The 17,686-nt window shown below is 36.0% G+C and overlaps 3 protein-coding genes across 3 annotated transcripts in view; 1 reads left to right on the top strand and 2 right to left on the bottom strand.

Moving 5' to 3' along the window:
- LOC6645657 overlaps nt 1-17,686 on the bottom strand; it is a 115,189-nt gene that overhangs the window by 80,643 nt on the left and 16,860 nt on the right. The gene's annotated exons all lie outside the window — the stretch shown is intronic.
- LOC6645651 (thioredoxin-related transmembrane protein 1) lies at nt 12,496-13,441 on the top strand. Its single transcript, XM_002068322.3, has one exon. The coding sequence runs from the start codon at nt 12,626-12,628 to the stop codon at nt 13,388-13,390; it is 765 nt and encodes a 254-aa protein (XP_002068358.1). The 5' UTR covers nt 12,496-12,625; the 3' UTR covers nt 13,391-13,441.
- On the bottom strand, nt 13,491-15,021 carry LOC6645650 (succinate dehydrogenase [ubiquinone] flavoprotein subunit, mitochondrial). The gene is given in 2 exon segments (XM_023177479.1): nt 13,491-14,807; nt 14,809-15,021. Coding segments are annotated over 2 exon segments (1,530 nt in total).

Genomic DNA, 17,686 nt, shown 5'->3' with positions numbered 1-17,686 from the left:
ATGGACAAAAAGTGAATTAAAATTGAAAGAGCCGTGTTTCGCATTCGCAAGTGAGTTTTTGCATTAACATGAATCAATTTGTTGTCAATGTTGTCAATTGTTGAAATATTTTAATTAAATTATGCGCCCTACTGAATGTCTGATTAATGGCTGAATGATTTCAAATTTTGTTGCATTATGCAACTAATTTGTTAACTAGCAAAAAGTTGTCAAAAAAAAAAAGATTGAAAAAAAAAAACATATTTTACTTTGTCTATATTTTTCAAGTTATTTTCAATCTATTGCTTTTGCAAATGTGTATGTGTGTGTGTGTGTGTGTGTGTGTATATGGAATTTTATTTTCAATAATTTATATTTTCGATTTTCTGGCTGCGTGGACAGCAAATCAATTGACAATGAACTTTCTGCTCCAGTGACAGTTGCAAACAAAATATTTTGCGATGCCAAAACGAAAAAATTTATAAACTGAATTTTTGTAACATTTTTTTTCTCTGTCCCTAACGTCATTATCATCATCATCATCATCATCATCATCATCATCATCATCCGTTCATTCATGCTGGGATGAGTTTGTCCAAAGCATAGGGCAAATTTTTGTTTCGATAGTTTTTTGTGGGTCAAGAGCACAGAGAACTAACAAAAAAAAAAAAAACAAAAAAACAAAAAAATGAAAGGAAACGAGAGAGAAAAAAAATCGAAGGACCCTTCTTCTGGTCCTAAAGCTCAATTACGAAACTAAGCACAAATCATTAAACAAAATAATAATTTCCGCAAGAGCAGAGAGCAGAGCCCAAAAGGACGAAGGATGTACGAATTCTGAAAAATGAGGGGGCTGAAAACAGCAGCACAGAGCGAAAGACTGGCGGCCCTTGACAAGCAAAAGGACCTCGAATGTCAAGTGCAGAGCCTTAAATTGTCGCAATATGTGTGCGAGACGGCATAAGTTTGGCATAAATAAATGTAGCCTACTTTTATGGACACTTAAATTCATTCAACACATTTGCAATGTGAATTTATCGTTCGCTATTTCGGGGGAATTCTCAAAAAAAACAACAACAACATGAATAAAAAAAATGAAAGAGAAAAACGCAACCGCCTTATGAAAAATGCGAAAAACTTTGCTAATAATTTGCATACTTTTTGGCGCTTCGTGTTAAAAACTTTCCCAACCAGACTTTACACTGAGTGAGAGTGAGAGAGGACGAGATTCACGCACATTCTCGTCCTGGTCTTCTCTGATAGCCCTAGCCCAAACCCATTCTCTACAACTCACCATGCCACTGAAAGTTGGGCTAGGACTTGGCAAACGTTGAAATTAGAACGCGGAGAAGCTTAAAAATAAATTCTCACACTTTTTCGCACGCGCAAACAAAATTAACGCGCACGCAAAACTTTAAGGCGGCCAACAACTGACATGCCCCGTCCCTCCTCCCCACCATTGCCCCTCTCACACTCGCTTCCCTCTCGTTCACCCCTTTTCTCTGAAAACCTCGTCTTTTTAACCGCAGTAGATGAAAAAAAGAAAAAGAAAAAAGTTGCACAAATGCAAAAACCTTCTACAAAAATGTCACAAAAAAGGCATCAGCAGCAGTCGCAGCAGGAGCAACGACAGAGCAACAACAGAGCAAGTTCAAAGCGACTAGTTTCCTTCGTCCTTCCCGTTTCCGTTCCTGTTTTTTTTTTTGTTATTATTCCCCTTTGCTCTTCGCCTGGCAATCCTTATGGACAACCATAGCATTTTTACGGCAAAACGCGCGCTCTTTTTTGGACCCTGGAGGGCGAGAGCAAGACTCTCTGTCTGTCCGTGGCATCCACAAAACATTCACCGCATGTTTTTGCTTTGTCTCACCCAGTTTCTCTTTACCCACTCCCGGCCCCCTGTCTCTTTCTCTCTCTCTCTCTCTCTCGTTTGGTTTCTGTGTCGTGGATTTAAGGAACAGGAGAGGAAAAAAAGATAACAACAACAAGAAGCAAAAAAAAACACACTCTACTTGAATCTTCAGTGTAGTACTTTGGCCACATTACAGCGGTAGCTTAGCCAAGTTTTCAGTGGGCGGAAAATTTATATATATATAGGGGGCGGGTTAGAAAGATTATAGTGTCAGCTTGTTGCTTTCAGGCTTTGTGTATTAAGTGCAATTAGCAATACTTTCACTTGTCCAAAACAGATGCAAGCCAATAAAAATAAAAACCAACCTAAAAAATTCAATTCCAGACTTTTAGGAATTGAATGGAAACAAAGTCCTTAATGCCTAAGCCAAAAACCATGATATAAAATTTAACTTGAAATAATTCTCCATTAGCGGCAATGATAAACGTTTTTACAAGCTAAAGATGAAAATCTGATAGGTTTTAATATAGTTATGAAGAAAATAAGCAATGTAGACGGCGTTTTTAAAGCTATTCAAACTCAACCTCAATGAGCTTGTGCATTGTTTCCTTACCATAAATGAAACATGTATCCACCGGTACACCATAGAGGTCAATATACAGTCGAGTCCCTGAACTTTACCCTTTACCGGACTGCGCTCCGTAAAATCAGACTCTCTTATTGGACTTAAACTTGATGTCAGAGCTTTACTATGCCGAATTATTGGGCCGTTCGTGTTTGGAAAAGAGATAGCGCAATGCATAAGTTCCCACTTTCTCCACAAATCTGAGATTTTTGGCTCAGTATACATATACAAGATAAAAAACAAATTATGAAAAATTGTCAGTACTTTATCAAGCGGAAATCTCAGAAGAGGTATTAAGACTCACAGCTTAACTGCTCCAGAAACTGTCTTAACCAAACTCGTACAATTGATAATGTCGATCAGACTTATGCTAAAGCAAATCCAATTTGATTTAGGGAAATGAAAAGCACTTTGAAAAAGTAAAATGTCATCATGGTGCAGAGTATATTCTTCTAATCTTTATACCATGGCAACCATAGGGTGGAAGGTACATAAAAGTCGCCAAAATGTATGTTACATAAGGAAGAAAGCTTTTCCGAGCCATCAAGTTCTTCAACGAAAATCAGAGGGACACGGAATTTGAATATGACTTGGGGCAAACTTTAGCTTACAGCGTTTAATACATTGACCAGAAAGCATTTTAATAAGGGCATAAAACAGTTCCAATGATAACATTTATAAACCCAGACATTAATTAGCTAAGCGCCAATTAGTTGTCATGACGACCAAGTATTTTTCCAAAATTATCACAAGTGGTTGGGTGAAAATGATGTCACTAGGAAAATTGGTGAGTAAACAAGGACTCTCTTACAACAATTAAATCACGAGTGAGTATATGATCGAAAAAGTCAACAATGGATGGGGATTATAGCTTTAATATATAGTTCGTCACAAATTGTCTCATAGACAGACATTTTCCGATATTTTAAAGAGCCCAAATTGTCTATCTGTTTTGTAAGGCTCAGGAAAATGGTTTTTATTTCCAACTTGATGTACCTGTTACTACAATAAAATGAATCGTGTTTACTGTTAAATTAACTTATTTTGATGCATCTATTTACAACTATATCTATTTTTGATAAATTCTTCACAATATATATACTTTTCACTATACTTGAATTGTGTATATGTTATCGCATTGATTAACATGCCAATAACAATGCCAAAGAAGAACATCCTATCACATATAATATTCATATTCCAAATATGGTTACGTATGGGTTGAATCAGCAATTGTAGCTCAAAACAGGCATACTGTGAATTGAAAGACATATAGTTGCATAAAGCTGGAGTTCTTGTATTTCTCAATTTGCTGTAGCTCACCTTTCCGTTCAAAAATCGAGCAAATCTTCGCATTACCAGCTCTTGCAGATACAAATGCTTCATTTGGATTATGAATATTTCATTGGATATATCGATTTCACGATGTTTAAGTCGATCATTACATATTGTGATCAGAAATGTGGCCATAAATCCATATATAAGAGTGCCAAACTTATGATATAGAAAGCATTTAAATCGAAACTGCTTGGTCAATCCTATATGAGAACTTAAACAAAATACTGTATGAGCTCCTTCATATATGCTATACAACAAAAAGCCGTATAGGGCGCTGGAACATTTAAGCCAAACCTTAGATACTTGATCATGAAGTCGTCCCATTCTACTGTAGAGATTTAATGTAGCCACAAACTTTCGAGCCTTCTTAGCTGTCGGTGCTTCTCTTTGCGATATATGTTTTCTATAGGACTCTAAAAATATTCGCAAAGAACGTTGCCAACTCAACACATGTAACAAATACATAAAATATGAGATAAAAATCAACTCAAAAAGCAAAACATTCATGGTTGGAAATCTTACAAATATTATATAAGATTTTATAGGTGTATACTGAGCCCAAATATGTAGCAACGTACAGATTAATTTCATACAAAAAATAACGATTAAATCCATGTCGTATGTGATGTAGTTGGAGCCAAATGTCTTCCTTATGCAACGTTGGATCCGTAATAGTCCGTTCACACTCGAAATGCAAAGTGAATTGAATGAGCGACTATGTGCCAGTTGGAGCAGTCGGATTGTGATCACGAAAGACACCCATAGAGTGGTAAGTACAATAAACAGGTAGTAAGCTTCATTTCCAAAATCATAGCTTTTATCTCCATCAATTATAAACATGAAGAGAATACAAAACAACAACCAAAAATAAAAACTGTCCAGTGCTAACAAAAAAAACTTTATAATGGTTGCAAAAAATGACCACTGCCAGGATATGTGATGATTTTTCAGCAGTCCAAGTTCTGCACTATACCGAAACGATCCCAAACATAAAAGGCAACAAACATGATACACAATTTCAGACAACAACTGAACAAATAGTTTAAGTAATTTTTGCTTGCAATTTTTTAGATGTACACGAACGAACGGCATTTCGATAAGTGTTGATTCGAATGAAAATTGTTTATACGCAGTGGTGAACCTTCATATAAATTAATTAGCTAAATGCAATGTGACATTAATAAAAATAATTTATATATTTATAATAATGGGCTCAGCTATGTGTACCTTCTGCAGAAACAACAAAGTCGTCTTTCTGTTCGTCTGTCTGTCTATTTGTTTGTCTGTGCGAGTAATGCACAAAAATTCGTTTTAACAGAATGGCATAATGAAATTGGTTTCCAGATGAGCAATGAACGGAATTTTGTTTTAGTAAAGGACCAGATGATTTAATGAATGTTATTGAATACATATAATCTGCTGAATATTTAGTTCGAATAATTTATCTGGAATAGTTTTTCGTTTTGAATTAAAAATCATTAAATACACCTATCAAATGGTCTAAGTACCACTTTTTTTTTTTTGGTTGACTGTAAAATGGTCTTTCATATCCTAATATTTAAACTATGAGAGTATGAAAGGCAATAGATGACATATTCAAAATGTCCTAAATTTATTTGGGCAATCTTTCAACTTATATTTTTATAACTATTATTTTCTGTTCTATTTGATTTTATATAGTCAAAAAACCTGGTCTGTTAAGTAATTAAGAAAGAGTTGCAACAAAATAATTAATTTAGATTAAAATCTATTGAATTCATATCTATAATACAATAAATTATTAATGCGTATATTGTTTTGCCATGATTAGTGCATCCGTTTGTGTTAAACAACAAAAAAAAAACTACTAATTAATTAATTTTGGGGCAGCAAACTTATTGTTTGAACCAAATAATTTTGCCCACAACACAGAAGCCGCAAAATTATGAAGCCATCACATACATACATGTGTGGTGTATGGTTTAATGTGTGTGTGTGTGTGTTGTGGATGTGTGTTTGGATATTTGTTGGTATACAACCGTCTCTTCTATACAAGTATTTTTGTATTTTTCAACTCAGCTTTCTGGGAAATTATACAAACACATTCAAACATTTTGTACTGGTCGTTATTTTTGTTGTTGTTTTTAGTATAGCTGCTGCTGCTGCTGCTGCTGGGTAAATAAAACGGAAAACAAATGAATATAAATGTGAAGTAAACTAAGTCCTTGGCAAAAACAGCAACAAGAAAAAACACCAAATGGAAAAATGAAACAAGAGAGAGAGGAAAAACAAGTATGAAGCAAGGAGTCCAGGACCCTAGCCAGGAATGCAATGGAAAACCGGGGAAAAATGAAAATAGCAGAGGAAAATTTTCGTTATTGTTTAATATTTTTCGTGCTCATCTTTGCCTGTTGGCCAACACGAGAAAGACACACAAAAAATATAAACGAAACCAAAGACAGTTTCAACTTGAAATCATTAATGGAAATGGTCAGATAGGATGGATGAGGGTGAGGGCGAGGGGGAAGAGTGAGAGGGTAATTGGGTGCTTGTGGGAAAACATTTGGTCACTCTCAGTGTTGATGCACATTTTCCATTATTTTCCACTTGTTTAACAAACTAGTTCCAAACTGAATACAACCAGAAGTACTCCAACTCCAACTCATTGATATTACTCATGCGTCACGTTGTTTGCCTCGGCCCCAAGCACAAAATTGGAAAACGCGGTAAAAGGCAAAGAGGCAAAAGGCAAATGGTAAATGGCACTAAGGGCAAAGCCAACAGTGAAGCAAAATGGGTGGTTTGCATGGAGTAAAGCAAAAGGCAAAGGAAAGCTATTTTTCCTCTTGCTTTGACATAATAAAATGATAAATGAAAACGTGAACTTTAAAGCTAAATGCATTTTAATTTGAAAAATGAAAAGAGAGAGAGAGAGAGAAAACAAAATACGGTACGGAACAAAACGAAACAAGCATCCCAAAGGAACGACCAAGCCCGACACGAAATTGGAGACCAACTCCGGTTTTCTCCGATTCTCCAAGGTCCAGTTCGAGGTTCAAGTTAAAAGCGTGAAAACTTAAGGGAATAGATAAAATAAAATAGATGAGAAATGAAAAGCATGAAAGAAAAACGTTTTGCTCATTTTTCTTGTTTGCTCTTAATTATGCATTCCCAGTTTGAACATTGTACAGATTTGTAGTAGCTCCTGCTTCTCATTCTCTCCCATCCTATCTTCTTCTCTATATTTTCCTGAGCATTTCTTTATGCAAAACTCATTTTACTCCTTCTCTTCTATCCTCTGTGGAGGTGCTCAGGGTTTACTCGAGTATAAGGCAAACGTCATGAATTTTTTGCTCCTCTCTTTCTCGGGTGTTAACAGGACAATCCATGGATTCTTGTTGACGTGTGGCTTGTGTCATGGTTTATAAATGATATAGAAAGCTATTTAAAATGTCAATGGGTAGATGAGGTAATAGCACTTTAGAAAGTCAATCGTATGGAAACAAACAAACTATCAAGTGATAGTTACAAAGAGGACAAAACTCAATGAAACTCTGCAATCTCTTTTCTCATATTAAGAAATTGATTTTAACTCCCGCTTAAATCGAATTACATTGAAGGAATATACATACATATAATAGACTTTTTTTTCATATCAAATTGAAATCTGTTGGCATCTTTGATTTTATGCCAAAAATACATTTTTTAATCAATAGAATAAGCCAAATAAAAAGAGAGAGATTTTATGTCAATCGTAAAGGTAATTAAATGGGCATTTATCATCGTTGAGAAACATGAATACCAATAACAATTTCTATATGAGCCGGAAATCAACATCAATTCAATAGACATTAATTTTCTGTAGTCTAGTTTCAAGCTGGCAGCTTCATCAAATTGCAATTAAATTTCAATAGCATGCCTTTAGGCTTTGGGCACAGCACAAGAAAATACACACACTCACACCCACACACAAACAAAATTGATTTACAATTTTTCAACAATTTCACAAGCAAATTGGTAGCATCAATATACAAACATCTATTTTCGAGAACGCCGGAGAAAGGAAAGAGGTGACTCTTCTCCATCTGCCCAGAGAGATAAAAATGTTTGTAACTACAAAATACAAATTGAAAATTTTGTTGGTGCGTTGTTTTTTGTTTTTGTTGTGTTTTTTTACCAAACTTATTTGGGGCATCTGGTTTTGTTTGAGGTACCGGATGAGACACACATATACATATACACGAACGCATACCTGAAAATAAATAAATCGAAATATAAAATGAATTTTATTCATGCCAAATTTTGTATAATTTATTAATAAATCAAATTCGAGCTGGCGAAAGTTTTTAGCCAAAGAGAACAATTTCGAATGCACAAAACCGAAAATAGAAACAGAAAACGAGAAAAAAAAAATATATTATTTTGCAGTTTCGCATAGCTTGAATAGTTAGTTTATAGTGGGAGATATGCTTTTGGGCCAGAAATGTTGTTGGGTCTTAAATGCTTTTGATACAGTTTCAAGAATGGAGGGAGGTAGGCCCAAAGCGATGCTAATGGAAAAGGCGATGATGCCAATGAAGCCGATGATGAAGTTTTTGTCCTGGCCTGAACAAAAAAAAAAATAACAACAAAAAGTCTATCTAGTATGCTTAGAGAATTTGTGTGTGTGTGAGAGAGAAGAGATGAAACGAGTCCGATGATTGAGTGTAAAGGCATAAAAGCAGCAGCATACAATATAAATGATGAACTAACCAGTTTAAAGAGTACCACAGACAGTCCCAAAAGCGAGATGAAAAACTGCATAAACTGCGTTGAGAGTTAGACCAAAAGCCGGATCTTCATGTAATACCCAAAATCCATAAACAGTTTTGTAAATTGATGCTCTTGATGTTTCAGAGTATCCATAGCTTAAAAGAGAATCGCAAATGTTGGAACTGCAAGATATTGGGTAAACCAATTAGGACTCTTTGACTGCAAAGCGGAAACGCAATGCCGACAGCGAAAAAAAAATATGGCCAACAAACATTTTTTATGCAAGTGGCAGCCTTTTGCACTTTCTCCCCCTGGCAGAATGTGCTTAAAAATACTTGCACCAACTTCACAACACTTTACTCTTTAGAATCCTTAGATCGATTGTAGTTTTAAGCGTGCATATTCTAGATGCACTTTTTCTTAGCTAGAATTTCGATCGATTATTATTGCCATCGAATCAAAGTTTTATTTCGACTTGCTCAAAATTATACAATTTTGCCTTTTTGCATACTTTTGGGCCTGATTTGGTTTCTTTAGAAATATTTTGAAAAGTTTCTTATGAAATAATTATGAAAATTTCATATTTTAATTGGTGATTTTAGCTTCTTTCAGTTTAATCACTAATTTAATGCAGTCCAAAATGGTTATTTCATTTCGATTTGATCCAAGATAGAATTTCTACCCTAAAATTTGTCTGAAATCATAAAAATTGGAATTGTCGGAGCAAAATTGGGCACAAAATGTTATTACTAGGTTTTAAAGACCGGTCTAGAGCAAACATTCGCATAATTACTAATAATAGTTACACAATTTGACAGAAATTGCTTTTTTACCATACAATTCACAAACGTTATAGAATTCATTAAAAATTCACAGACAGTTGATTGACTACAAGATCGATCGAAAGATTCGATGTGTAATTTAATATCAATATATTTTACATACATTGACCTTAATATTTTTTCCCCCATTTTTTGGTCTATTAAATTTCTTGTAAAGTATCCTTTAAATTTTACCCAAATATACTGTGATATTTTCACACTTATTAATATCGAAAAACATTTTGCGGCAACATAACATTGAGTTTCTGAACAAATTGCACAATTGAAAAACGGAGTGAGAAATCCAAAAGATTCTCATGTTAACTAAAACTTATTAACAAATTTTTTGAATTAAATTCACTCAACCGAAAGAGTGTTCAATTATTTACTAATTCCAAATGAATGAAATATCTTGTCTTGTTCGAATAATAAACGTAGGGTGAAATTTGTTGTTATTTTTGTAGTCTAGAAATTGTTTCGAAGTACATATTAATATGGAAAATCACTAAGTTAACTTGATCCCCAAAATTGACAATATTATTACATAATATTTAAGACTATCAATATACTTCAAGTGACATAAAAATTTGTTCACTTCTCTCGCCCCAAGTAACTTGGCCAAAGTTCGAGTTGTATCTAAATAAATGCTTTGATTCCTAATGGTTAAGCTAGAAACCAAAAAAAAAAAAAAAAAGAAGAAAAAGAAACCAAATAAAAGGGTAGACGAAAATCAAATAAGCAACTAAACATTTCGACCAGAAGCCAACCCAACCAACTAACCCAATGGTTGGCAACAAAAGTTTTGTTGTAGCCGCAGGAAAGTTGAATCAGGCGAACCATTCTTTATGGCCAAAATAATTGGGAGGGGAACTGGCATATGCATATACCGTTTCTTTGTGGTGTGTGGGTATGTATGTGTATGTGTGTGTGTGTGGGAAAATGAGTGGGAAGAGAATCATAAAAATAAATGAAAAGGTCACTTTGTTGTATTGGTTGTGAGACAATTTAACACAGGCAAAATGTCTATGTCTGCGTCTGTAATTTTTTGTGTCGGTTGCCACAAAACAAAATAGCAACAATTGAGGATCTCTTCTATTTCTCCTATTACCACTACTCACTAAACGAGCCAACCACCCACACACACACACACACTCACTCACTCACTCACATTCATACTCAGGCCTACATGAATGGCATACCAAATAGTTTTGTTCTTCGAGTGTATGGCCCAATGGTTGAAAAGTGGAATGGCAGGGGAGAAGCGGGATGTGCGGGGGGGTTACTAAATTGCTGTTGCTGTTACTGGTGTATGGCTAGCATCAAACATTTTACCATTTTTGCTGTGTGTACTCGTCGTAGGCAAAGTATTTATGCGGCATGTTCTGTTGGCTTTTCATTTGTTTTCCCGCATACACACACACACACACACGCACACATGCATACACTGGCATATACACAGATGCATAAGCCTTAACAAACGCCATTATTGGACCCACACACACACACACACACACACACAGACGCCCATATGTGGCTAAAATGAACATGTTAAGTTTTCAACAGCTATAAATTATTCCTTTACCAGGCAGGCTCTCTGCTATTGCCACAACCTCTTCGTGTTGAGGTTTTTTTCTCTTCCCTTTTTTTTTTTTTTTTTTTGTATGTTAAATGCTCCTAAATGAATATAATTTATTGTGGTCATTAGTAGAATATATCCAAGCTCCACTTCAGAATATTTATTTTGAAGCCTTTTATATTAAAATAAAAACAATAGAAAAATCTCACTTTATCATACCATTTGAAAGTTTCCTCCTGCTGTGCTTGATTAGTATGTAATAAAATCAAACCTTTTCCTATTCTTCTTCTTCTTCTTTATTTACTAGTTCCAGACCATTCTGATATACCCAATTTTAGTACAGCAAAACGGGGCAATTATTTCATATTAGCCAACTGTCAAGTGCAGATATTTTCACTAAAAACTCAATTAAAATCACTTGAAAAGTAAACCAAATATATGGTTTGCCATAAAAAGCAATCATGTGACAAAAACACACACACACATTGGTAATTTATATACAAATGCGAAGTATTTAAAAGAAAAGCAAATTGATTGAAATAAATTTCTGAATTATTACAAACAAAAGAGGACAATCCCTTTTAATTGAATCTCTTGATGTAACTCAGCATTCTGTTGATTCCTAAATTTCTGCATTTGAATTGCTTCACAAAGTTGGCATCAATTTTTTGATTTCCTCAAGATTTCCTTTTTACAAAAAGCAGGACATTGACCTAATTGGCCAGGGCATGCTATATTGTTTGGTCGTTTAGGACTAGGACTATAAATCTGTACTTAAGAATTGTCAATATCCTACTTTTCTCAGACTTTATTTTAACGAATTTCTAAAAGTAATATGTCAATTAAATTATAATTTAGCATATTTTAAAATGACATACAACGCTTGGAATATTCAAAAAACTAATTTCAAGCCAATTACGCCAAAAATATTATTTTTTGAGGGTTTAATGCAATTTTAAAGACCAATAACCTAGAAGAAATTAATGTCTTGAATTTTGAAAATCATATTCTTCAAATTTCTGCCTAAATGCCCTCGATCTACCTTCTAACTATAACATGACAGAGGAATAACTTCCTGCAAAAACTTTGATCATTCTTAAAGATAATTAAAATTATACCAATTCATATATTGCAAAGTTTCTTTCCTATTAAGCCTAGCCCAAACTCTAGGCCGGCAAGTAGTTTTGAAGCTTGCATTCAAGCAGTCGGCATAAAAAAATCAGTTGCCATCTTTTCGGCTCAAAATGTATGTATGTATGTATGTACATACGTTGCTTTAGTTATTCTTCTTGAGGCTTGAGTTAACTGATTCTTAAATTATTTCCCTTTATTTCAAAATCTTAATTCTAAAAGAAGCAGGAAAAAATTCTCAGTGCTTAATACATTATGAAAAGTTTCGAGTTACTAAAAATATAAAATTTCTTTTGAAAAAAGATTTGCGTAAACACTCTAGCTTTTAAGCAATATAGGAAAGTACATACGTATGTATTCAAATCAACATTTTAGAAGTTCGCAAATACTTTCATCTGTCAATTGTGACATTCAATAGGTTTCAGGTGAACGAACATTTGTTTAAGTAGGCACTGCAATGAAAATCATTCAGTTCATTAGCTGGCCGAGTTACCTCGTCTAAACAGTCAGTCTTTATTAATTTATTAATTTCTCGAAATTTAGCTCAGATTTTTACTGTTGTTTATTTAACAATGTTCGGCCCGTTCAAATGCGGTTTTCTTGTGACCATAATTTTTGTGGTAATAGCAAATACTGTTGCCTCAGCTGCCGGGGCCTTGGATGAGATTGAGAATGACAATAAAGATGCCCATGGATTACAAAAAATATCACGCTCCCTTGTCGAGATACACGAGAATGATTGGAAAAAATTGTTGACTGGTGAATGGATAGTGAGCATTTGCGCTAAGAATCTTGAAGACTGCAGGCAATCGGAGATAAAGGTGTATCAATTGGCCACTTCGGACGTGTACAGCAGTCTCAATGTCGGCATTGCCGTTGTGGATCTATCCAAGGAGTCAACTCTACTGCGACGTCTATCAACCTACGAGTTGCCCACATTGTATCATGTGATAGATGGTCATTTTCGTAGTCTGGATCCCAATTTGGAAATGACGGCATTGCGTCAATTGGTCGAGAAACAGGAGTGGTCATCGATTTCAGAGATACCATTTTGGAGACATCCAACATCTATTTGGACATGTGTGTTGGTCTTTGAATATAAAGCTTCTTTGGATCTATTGGAATCGGGAACTGTTGGCGATGATAATGAAATAGCTACATGGTGTATTTATCTTATGCTCACTGGCATGCTAGCCATGATCATTTGGATTGTATACATCTGTTGGCGCATTTTATTCTTTGTCATACATTGTCTAGCACGAAACAAAGATATGGCCACCATCAACGATAGAAAAAAAAACCAAAATGGAGATGCCTCTAAGAAGAAAAAAAAGTGAATAAACTGGAGACATAATAAACTGAACAATAAACTGAATATGATCAAATAAGTAGTAGGTAGTATTATTTTAAATCTAGAAAAATGCATTACAAAACTTATTAATTTGTTCGTATTGCCGGCGGTATGTAAGCCAATTGATCATCCAGTGTCTTTTCAATAAGTTCACGATATTTAATAGAGGCGCAACCCTCATCGCCGCTGGCGAATGTCAACGTATGCTTACGCCACTGCTCATCCAGTTTTCTCTTTTCCTGTATCGATGTGGGCATACTGTAGTCATATTCGTCTATACGGTCCTTGAAATCCTCGCGAGCATGCGAACCACGCGATTCATTGCGGTTCTCCATAGCTGTGATTATGTGAACTGCATTGGCCAGCATATTCTGCAATTCTAGAGTCTCCACCAGATCGGTATTCCATATTAGAGTCCTATCGAAAACTTTCACATCCTTGAGTTGCTGACATAACTCGGCCACCTTGTCTAGTCCCTCCTTGAGCAATTTACCCTCACGAAATACGGCTGCATGTTTGGTCAGTGTCCGTTGCTGTTCGAGACGTATAACAGCCGTCGGTATTTTGCCATCGGCAAATATGAAATTATTCATTGACTACTTAGTGGCATTCTCATCGATTGCCGGAATCTCTTCGCCCGGACAATTGTTGGCAGCAATGTCCAGGGCACGCAAACGTCCAAACACGATTAGGTCGAGCAGTAAATTGGCACCTAAACGATTTGCCCCATGAACAGATGCGCATGCCGCCTCGCCACAGGCATAGAGACCGGCTACAATTTCGTCTTGGCCTTCGTCCTGGCTGCTCCGGGTAAGAACACGTCCCATATAAGTGGTGGGTATGCCGCCCATAGTATAATGCACAGTTAACAATACTGGGACTGGTTCCTTGGTCACATCGACTTTGGCAAAAATTCTCGCAGTTGCCATTATACCTGGCAATCGTTCACGTATTATCCTAGCATCAATGTGATGCAGATGCAGGTGTACATGATCCTTGAGGGGACCACAACCATTACCATTTAGCACTTCCATAGCCATGGCACGAGCTACCACATCGAGATAGGCCAGATCTTTGGCCTCGGGGGCATAACGCTCCATGAAACGTTCGCCCTTCTCGTTAACAAAGAATCCTCCCTCGCTGCAAACACCTCCGGCTCCGTATATTCCAGTTGGATGAAATTGCACAAATTCCATGTCCTGTAGACGCAGCTGTTGACGCGGCAGTGCCATCTCCAGTGCACATCTCCTAGTTGCAATCACCGTATTCTTGCCCATAAATCGATGAAAGGTTCCAACGTTCAGCTTCCAGGCCAAACAGCCCACACTAGTGCACTCACACATAATTAGATCGAGAACAAAATAGTCCACATAATAATGGCATTGGTCTTCATAAATATGAAATCAAGGTCTGGCCATAGAGAGTGTGTATGACAGAGTGTCCCGTACGATCGGCCACACAACAAACCCGCCTTGCCACACCGCCTTTGCCATAGTCCAGAGTCTGACCGCCAAAGGGTCGCTGATAGATTTTGCCGTTTTCCGTGCGGGAAAAGGACATTCCATTCCGATGATCCAGTTCACAGACAACTCGGCCTTTTGGCACATACAATGTCATTCTGATCGCCCAGTGAATCGCCGCATTATACCATTCAGATGCAAAAATCGCCAAAAATTGCCTCTGACCCATTCGCGTTTCAATAGTCCACCATAAAGTTGACTCATCTTTTAGGCAAGTTTTTCAATACAAATAGATTATACAATATTTTCTTTTAAGCTAAGTATCTAAAGCGTATAGTTCTAGTCTAGTTTTGGGAGATTCATTTTGATTGCCTTTTTATTATCTTCGATGATAGTTAATCCGATATACAATACAGCAATACTACAAAATGAATGATCCTAATTTTGCCTTAAAATTATTGTACAAATTGATCATGAATATTTCAACTTTAAGCAGAACTTTAAAAAATTATTTTAAATGGATGAGGGCCAAATAGTTAAACGGATTTCGCGTAAGATTAGCTACCAGAGTGGCGGGCGAGAATCGAAAGTTAATAAAAAATTTTAATAAATACTTAGAGTAAACTAGTAATTGCTAAGTTTGGTAACTATTGCTTGAGTATGAGGCTCCAGAAGGTTCCAAATGGCTAAGTTCTAGTTCCTAATGATTCAAAGTACAAAAAGGGACTTAGTTATTGAGGAACTATGTAGCTTGCATTGATCTAGGCAATTGAACAAGCAAACAGAAATAGCTGCATAAATAATAATAATCTAACAAAAATATATTTAGATTATTAATATTTAATAAGTTTAAAAAGTTGACGTAATGTAAAGAGCGGTATTTTGACCCTTAAGTCAATGTTTATCAGTTAAGCTTCAGTTAATTTAAATTAATTCACCCTAAGCTGCACATTTTTTCATCAGTTTATCAAATTGCGACACTTTTTTATGATATAAGGAAACGCAAAGTCGTTGAACTTATCTTAGGATCATAGATTCATTTAATCTAGCATAGTGTCCAAGTCACTTATGGAAAGAAAGCTTCATTTTTTGTTTCGTTTTTTGTGTTTTCTCAGCTGTTGTTTGCCAAGTAACACTGTTTTACAATTGCAGTTGAACTGTCGATTAACTTAAAGTTAAGAATTTCCAAGTAAATCCTTTAGTTGTGCCAACAAAATGGCAAAAAAAAACAGAGACATTGCAAACTGCCGCTCAAACCTTGGACCTTTTCTGGGTGGAGGAGTGCGGAGGTGAGACTGCAAACAGCAGAAAAGAGAGAGAAAAACAAAACAAGAACAACAACACGAAAATAATGAAGAGAGGAGGAGAAACATAACAAAATAAAAAAAAAGAGGTTTGTTTCGTACCCAGGGTAAACATACTTAAGCGAAACGAAAACACAAATTACACTGCTTTACCAAACAGAGCCCAAAACGTACAGCAGGCAGTATGTAAATGAGTCTAAAGAAAAAGAAACACGAACGAAACACGGCGAGTCTAGAGCAAATAGTGGCAGTGGTCGATCGATTAGGCCCAGGCCCTGGCCTAGAGGACCATTCCGGGTCTGAGACTGGGACTGGAATTGCTACAGCGATAGCGTCAGCGACAACGACTGGGTTCTACGGGGGCGAGAGTTGAGGGCAAACGAAAGACTTCGAACACAAACTACATCGCGTTGTTGTTGTTGTTCATTGGTTTTTCCCGTCGGCAGCAGCAACAGCAGCAGCTCGTATCGGATCCCTAATTGCCCACGGCATCCTTTTACGTATCCTGCGGGTCTCGTGTGTGTTTCTGTATTTTATGAGTTTACAACCTCAGCCTAATTGAGGCGGGGGAAGTTCGCTTAGGCCTGTCATAAAATCGAATTGTTTGCCAACACACGGAGAAAGGATTTGCCATAAACTGAGCACAATAATCAACAACAAATGTAAAAGAAAAACGCCGCTACAATGCAATGCGGTGAATATTTAGGGCAAGGTCAAGGCCCAGACAAAAACAGAAAGGGTTGAAGGGTGGCAAACATTTCCCAGGAAACCATCCTACCGATAATATTATTATATGGTAGGCAAAACAGTTGTTCAAGTTGTTTTTGTTGCTCCTCTCTCTTCTTAATGAAAATCTGTGGTCTTCATTTAATGAATGGTCGGTTGATCGGTCGGTCGGTCGGTTGGTCGAATGCGAGGCATCGAAATTATGATTGATCTTTTCTACCTATCGCATTAGCTTTTTCCTTTTTTTCTCTTAACCAAAAAATAAAATAAAAAACAACATACAAACAAACAAAAAAATGCTGAAAGCGGGGGTACTACCGCCACTTCCCTCTCCACTGAGGCTCTTTTATTACAATATTTGGCTTGTCTTGTGTTGTCTCTTTCTCTATCTTCTTTCTTTGATTGAATTTCATAGTTTGTTGATTTTTCTCATTTTCCTTTTTAGTCGACCAACCCCTTCTCGGTGATCTCTATGCCTATAAGGTCCATTGACATGCGGCAATGACTTGGTTCAAAAGACACATAAAACGTCGAAAAGAATAATCGACATTTTGACGTTTTGTCTGGCGCGTGATCCATGGCCAATATTTTCTAAATCAATTCCATAAACTTTCTGTATACATACAAATATATCCAAACCGTATAAATATGTACAATCAATAATATTTTATTTTATGTATTGATTAAAATCAATTCACATTCATATTAAACCAATAAATACAACAATTTATATTTAAAAACCCATTTTGCTTGGCTCTAAAATGATATACCTTTACAATGATCTAAATATCA

The sequence above is a fragment of the Drosophila willistoni genome (assembly GCF_018902025.1).
Source record: "Drosophila willistoni isolate 14030-0811.24 chromosome XR unlocalized genomic scaffold, UCI_dwil_1.1 Seg143, whole genome shotgun sequence".
Classification (NCBI taxonomy): Eukaryota; Metazoa; Arthropoda; class Insecta; order Diptera; family Drosophilidae; genus Drosophila; species Drosophila willistoni.
The sequence above is the reverse complement of the archived record's forward strand: the minus strand, read 5'-3'. Positions and strand labels throughout refer to the sequence as shown.

Bases quoted from the DNA above. Each gene is read 5' to 3' on its own strand.
- LOC6645651 (XM_002068322.3), top strand. From the start codon at position 12,626: ATGTTCGGCCCGTTCAAATGCGGTTTTCTTGTGACCATAATTTTTGTG.